Below are 6,811 nucleotides of genomic sequence, written 5' to 3' on the forward strand. Positions count from 1 at the left end.
TATGCATGTTTCTACTCTCAAAAGAGAAAGGGATAATCAAATAAGTGAATCATACCTTTGTCATTGTAGGTTTGTCATATAAGGGAGAAAAGGATCTACAAAAAAGGTTATCTTAAAAAATATAATTATAAATCATATTCAACTTGTGAAATTTAGTCTCAAAGAAAAAATGACAAAAATTCTATTTGTTGGACATGGAGAAAGAACTATAAAATTATTGAAATTGATACATACAGATATTTATAGACTTATAAAAACTTAAGTCAAGAAGGATATTCTTATTTTATCACCTTCAATTGATCATATGTCTAGATATGATTTTTTATATCTTATGAAATATAAATCTGAATCATTTAAAATGTTTAAATTTTTTCAAAGTAAAGTTAAAAAACAAACAAGTAAAATCACATCTCTCTATAATTTAAACTGATTATTAGGAGAGACATGTATATCATTATATCTCTAACAACCCTCAGTTATGAAGACATATTTTTAAGGGGCTATAAGATCATTGTTTTTGCTGCCACCACTGCATACTAGTTCCCTTAACATTGTAATAAATAAAAAAAATAACTATTTGTACCAAAAACTTTATAAATATTGACAAAAGTACTCATTAAAAAAAAAACTAATATTAGAACCGTAAAACATGGATTCCGTGGGATAATGCCCAAATCCTAAAATTTTGTTTATATAGAGTTGAAATTTCTCGCCAAAAAGGATAATTCCCTTTTCTTTTTTGTACTCCGCTTCCATATAATTTTTTGACTTTTTTTAATACATTCAAAAAAATTAATATATCTAAACCTATTTTACATCTAATTACGTTAGTTTTTTAATGTGTAAAAAAACCAAAACAATTATTTTAAAATGGAGAGAATATTACAAAATCATAAGTATCAAAATAATTAATTAAAATGCAAGTTACACTGTTTACAAAAATATAATCAAATATTTGACAGAAATAATAATTAGAGGAGTGCTAGGAGACCAACAGATTTTGTGAGTTATAGCCATCAATTAGCCATTAATAATATTTTTAATAGTGTGATATTTCATTTAATAGTAGAAAATTACTCTTTTTCTTTTACTAGCTAAATGCTGGACAAATTTTAATAAAAGTGTTGTCCCCTAAACTTTCTCATAATGACTATTGAGTGAGTAAAAAATAAGCAAATTTAACTTATATTAAAATTCAATGATTTATATCAATAAAGCATCTAATTGTAATATAATCCTGAGCATTTTTTTTTTTCTTTGCCGAGAAGCAATTTGAATTTATTTTTTGCTTATAACTCCTGGCGAAGAACAAAACAAGGCATTTGACAATGTCCAACTTCAAGTCTTATGAATCACTGCTCTTAGAAAGGGAAACGTCTAGAAAGTTAAATAAGGGAAAATTGTTTAATACAGAGAGCCAGATCCACCGTTACTAAGGAAACAATCATGCGGGAGAATATCAAAAATAGAAAATGCAGGTGTCCCACAAAATACGTAGTTCCAACTCCCAACCACTCCAAATCCTCACAGCAGTAACTTAGGAGTTAGGAGTATTATTAACATACCAGGCAGGCCTGCAGTGCCTCCATGTACCTGGTAGGCCCCTCAATTTTTCGGATGGACTCCATCCCCCTTAAAATATCCAAGATAATTTATTATTCACGATTTCACAGAAAAAAAAATTGTTATATGCTTCTTTCAATTACATTGATTCATTCTCCATTTAATTACGAGACCAAAATCAATTAAGTCTCACACTCCATCAAATGATAAAGAGGCGAGTCTATTATATATGCAAAACGATGCGGGTACAGAAAAAAAAAAATTCTACATGGTAAATGAACCTCGAGCTCTAATGTTGATGCAATTATTTTTCAGTAAAAAGCATGAAGAAAGAGACATTAAAAACAGGAGAAGTTGTCACTGTTAAGTGGACTAACATGAAGCTGGATGCATGCCCCCTCCAAATTTATATGCTCAAAATTCTCTTGGAGTTTGAGTTAATACGAATTAGTCCCCACATGTCATGTCAATGATATGAAACCGAAAATAATGACTTGTTTTCACTCATCTTTTGGTGTGTTCCACGTATTCCATATAAGCATATATCAATAACAATAGCGATGAAGACGCCAGCACAGCAATAACAACCACCAACGTCTGGCGCTAATTTAGAAAGTTTATGATATGAATGCTAATGCCATACAAAAATTTTTAAAGTAAAGCCAATCAGCAATCAATCAATCAACCAATAACATCTAATCAAAATAAAAGCACCACACACGGTAAGAGTGCACATGCTAAAGAAGCGAACCCACCTAACAACCTTTTTATCCTTCAATTTGATGATGGTCTTGATTCAATTTTACAATCAGCACCAGACACATCAGACAAACACACGGTCCCTCAAATCCAATCATAGAAGCACCCCTTTTGTTTGATCCAATTCAATAAATTGAGAGGGTGACGTTTGGGCATATGCTAACTTTTAAATATCATATTATTATATTGTTCTCATGAATCTTGATGATAACTATATATCAGAATTCAAACAGAGAAAGTGGTAATCTGAGATATAGACTAAACATAAACGAACTCAAGATCCTGGCAGTAATTGTCAGAGAGGATCACATGTTTGAAGTATTCACTGTTCAGATGCTAATATAGAACCAATTGTCTATGCGTCAGGACCTCTGCAAAAATAAAAAACCTCTGACAGAGGCTGCAAATTTGCACACTGCAGAAACAAATTGCATATATGCATCCTATAGATTGAAGGGAACTTGAGACAAAAAGCTGCAAAACAATGATACTAGGATCTGTTATACCATGAATGGGATGTATCACATGTCTAGATTAATTATTTTGGAATTAAGGAAGAGTAGAGAACGGCAGAAAGTTAAATGGTAGGGGATATATTACAAAAATACAGAACTGAAGCAATAGTAGTTGAGGAATGAATGATGAAGAATCTCAGACCATGTATTTACAAAATGTTAGCCACTAAGGCCTCCAAATTATGAGTGTGATAACCAAGATGCAAATGCACTAAAATATCCAGGATTCAGGGCTTCATTACCCGCTGAAAACAAATTAGGAAGAATCCATTCTCTCAGTCCAGGCAGGCACAAGTTCAATGTACTCCATGTGAACCTAAATCATTAGAAGTTAAGAGGCGTACAACCATCAGACTCCATCATTATCAATCTAATAGAAGTTCAACCAAGCATGTTAAATTTAGCCAAATTTTTCCACTTAGAACTAATCATTCCATTGCTTTCATTTTAAGCCCCACAGAGGGGGAAGGAGAGAGATCTAATGGTTAAATAGTACAGACAAAACTATGATAAGCAGGGGGCAGGGGGCAGGGAGGATGGCTAACCTTCACAGTTGTCAATGTAAAGCAGCATGGCAGTGCCAGCTTACTAGCATACATGTGTCCAATAAAAATATATTTTTTATTTGTTTTTCGAATAGAACACTGCTCGGACACATGGGAGACATAACATGGACATGTTTTTTATTTTCCTTATTTTTTTTTTTTTATTTTGATAGACCAGCTCAAATATTAAAACACGTAACCCAGTATCCAACATCAAACCAGTATAATCTATTTTTGGAGACTACACTCATTGTCAATGTAGAAGATAAAACTTTAGATGATCAATCTAATTGATTTCCATTTTGTTATGGCTAGTTCTACTAGACATGTGCTTGCACATGCTTTTCTGGTAGAGGCACAAAAATAACATGTATTGACACAAGACTTACGGAAAGAGGCATAGAAATATCAATCTTGATAATTTGAAATTTATAAATGGTAAGTCTTAAATATTATACACAAGAAGATTACCAGTTTTGAAGCTATTTCGTTAAAACTTTTAGTATATGTATGTATCTATCATGTGTGTATGTCATATCAATGTCCTAAAGCTTTAATAATTTGGTATATGTCAGAGTTAGTGTCAATGACTAAATGCTTCATGTGAAGCCTGGCTCATATGCAAATATCTGAAAAGTGAAAATAAAAAGAAGGGGGAAAAAAATGCACGTAAAGAGTTGGTTAACAACCTTCTCCATGAACCTCATCCTTAATTCTCCATGATTAACAAACAAGAAGAATCTTCCTAATCATTAACATCTGAAATAAGTTTTATACACAATAGAAAAACCGTAATCATGAAGAATATCAATCACCAATTCAAGAATAAATATGTTAATAATGTTTTATCATTTAACTCTTTCACTTTCCTATGACAAATGATCCTATTCATAATACATTACCAAAACACTTAATTTAGTAACCCTTGGTTTCTCCTTCCCATTTATTGCTTCCAAATGTACTCAATTTTCTCTCACACAACTCTGCTGGCTCATAATTGGGACAAAGGCCATACAACATTTGAAAATTGAAATAGACATTAAAATGTAGTCCCATTCCCCATCGTTTGTTCCGATTAATTATATTATTTGGCTATGCCATGTGAATTCTGAAAAGAAAGAAACGCATCCCCAGGCTGAAACATATGGACAAAATAAAATGGATTGTACAAGTACATAAGATGATCAGAATTGTATGGATGCTCACTCTAGATTATAAGGAAATAAAATAAATTGAGGTGAACAGAGGAGAAGTAAAAAAAATCAACCACCATGCTATGTGTAGACAAAAAATCAGCTATCAAATCATTCATCTGTATAGAATACATATTAAAATACAAAATATACATTGAAAATTACTTAAACAACACATGTAGCTGATTTTATTTTCCCTTTGTTGAAAACGGGAAAAATAAAAATACGTTCATGAAACGGATAATTAGTAACAACAGCATCCTAAAGAATGGTATATCTAGATATTTTCAATGAATGACTCATTTACTGCATACATAAAAAAGAAAAAGAAAAGAAAAAGAAGAAAAAAACACGCACACACTATACTAGAAATGTTTGCTCAACCAAAATCACATCATCCAGCCAGCACCATGATTTTCGAAAAAAATTTTGGATTAGGCCTTTCTAGTTGTGTTGCATTGCTCGATAGAAAAAGGTTCTAGACATCTGGAATAAACAATAAGAAGCCCTTGAGTATCATACTACAGAAAAAGAATAATTTTTCATACAAACAATTATAGTTACAACCATTTTGGCAAAGCAATTTTCACTTGTCAGGAAACAAAAAATATCGGCCTTGTTTCTTTCCGATCAGCACCAAGTACCTCCCTCTCTCTCAGTGTGTCTCTTCAACTAGCAATTTCCTAAAGAGAATGGGCATTGACACGTTATCTAGCGCATTGTAGATAAACCATACACTATTCACTGCAACCAAATAGAGAGAGCAGAATCTAATAAACAAAAATGAATTCGATTAATCACAGTCACACTCTCGCTTAATTAGTTCAAAGGATTCTAACCTTGTTCCTCAAGTAAAATCTCCAACTCATGTCAAAGAAAAATAAATATCTAAATAATAAAATGGAAAATGCAGCATTGTTAATCGATTTCCCTAACGATAACTGGTTCCATTCAGTCGCAGCAGTTTCGAATTTGAACATTTTCTTACCTCAAATCCACGTTTGAATCTCGAGGAATCGCAATGTGAACAAAGCTTCTAGCACGCCGAAGCAAGCCCCGAAGAAGACGTCCAGAACATAGTGCCTCCCGAGAGCGATCCTAGAAAGGGCGGTGGCTGAAGCCCAGGCCCAAACGGCGGTTACAACGGCGTTAATGGCGAAGACCACTTCGCCGCCGAACCAATTGTCGATAATCATGAAGAGGCGTGGATGGTGAAGATCGGCGATAGCATCAACCATGCGGAGTTTGGAGAACGAGAAGATAGAGGCGACGAAGAAGACCCTGGAGGAGTGGCCGCTGGGGAAGGAGAAATGGTCGACGGGAACGACGGCGTTGTAGTCGCCGTGGTGGGAGTAGGTCGGGCGGGATCTGCGCACGATGAGTTTGAGGAGAGCGATGAAGATGAGGTCAAGGAGGGAGCAGAGAGCGAGGGGGAGGAAGAGGTGGCGGCGGAGAGGGGAGGAGTAAGGACAGGCAAGGAGGAGTGCGACGGAGACGGGGAAGAAGAAGCGGAAGTCGGCGAGGAGCTCGAGGAAGCGGAGAAGTAGGCGTGGGGCGAAGGGTTTTGTGAGGTTGTGGACGTGGAGGGAGACGGCGGCGTCGAGGCGGAGTAAGAAAGGCTGTGGTGGCGATGTGGCGGCGGTAGATTTTGGTGGTGGCTGGTTAAGATGGCCCATGGCGATGTGGCTGATTAGGCTGGTTAGTGTGGTCCGATTTGACGTGGGAGGCCCAAACGAAACAATGAATACCCCAAACGACAACGTTTCTTTTTTTTTTATTGGGGATTATTTTTATTGAGTAAACAAATATCAACAAAAGATGGTCTCCGTTTGACATATGTGCTCAAATGTTAAACACTCATTCACCGTTGGTAATTATCCTACGTGGCAGTTGGTTTATATTGCCTAGATTTTACCGTTATAAAGAACCTTGACAAAAAAATTTCTTAAATAATTTGCTCCAAATCGAACTTTAAACCTACAATCTTCCCCCAAATCGAAACCTTGATCCTGAGATTTCCCTCCAACCTAACGGAATGTCAAGGCACAAGTTTAACTCTCCTACATCGAACAGGAATAAATACACTGTTGCTTCAAGTTTGAAAAGAAGCACGAGCAAAATCTTGACATAAGATGTCTCCATAGAATGGATGTGGCATTGCTAGAATTTGGTACATTGACGAACCTTAGAGATGGTTCATCTGTTATCTTCCTTGAAAAGTAAAAATTATCAGTGT

At 35.1% G+C, this 6,811-nt stretch overlaps 1 protein-coding gene across 4 annotated transcripts; it reads right to left on the reverse strand.

The window, feature by feature from the left end:
• Positions 1 to 1,429: 1,429 nt before the first annotated feature.
• On the reverse strand, positions 1,430 to 6,363 carry LPPBETA (Phosphatidic acid phosphatase (PAP2) family protein). Of its 4 annotated transcripts, none has more exons than XM_016333107.3 (2): positions 5,564 to 6,363; positions 1,430 to 1,632 (listed from the first exon to the last, which is right to left on the reverse strand). In XM_016333107.3, the coding sequence occupies exon 1, from the start codon at positions 6,249 to 6,251 to the stop codon at positions 5,565 to 5,567; it is 687 nt and encodes a 228-aa protein (XP_016188593.1). In that variant the 5' UTR covers positions 6,252 to 6,363; the 3' UTR covers positions 1,430 to 1,632; position 5,564. The 4 variants fall into 4 exon arrangements, with proteins under 4 accessions (XP_016188593.1, XP_016188568.1, XP_016188584.1 ...); XM_016333082.3 differs by lacking the exon at positions 1,430 to 1,632 and adding an exon at positions 2,823 to 3,153 and having other exon boundaries at positions 5,564 to 6,361; XM_016333098.3 differs by lacking the exon at positions 1,430 to 1,632 and adding an exon at positions 4,990 to 5,258.
• Positions 6,364 to 6,811: the final 448 nt, after the last annotated feature.

This window comes from Arachis ipaensis, chromosome B1 (genome assembly GCF_059453495.1).
Source record: "Arachis ipaensis isolate K30076 ecotype BB chromosome B1, ASM5945349v1, whole genome shotgun sequence".
In the NCBI taxonomy this organism is placed as follows: domain Eukaryota; kingdom Viridiplantae; phylum Streptophyta; class Magnoliopsida; order Fabales; family Fabaceae; genus Arachis; species Arachis ipaensis.

Coding starts and splice junctions, on each gene's coding strand:
- LPPBETA (XM_016333107.3), bottom strand. CDS start 6,251: ATGGGCCATCTTAACCAGCCACCACCAAAATCTACCGCCGCCACATCG.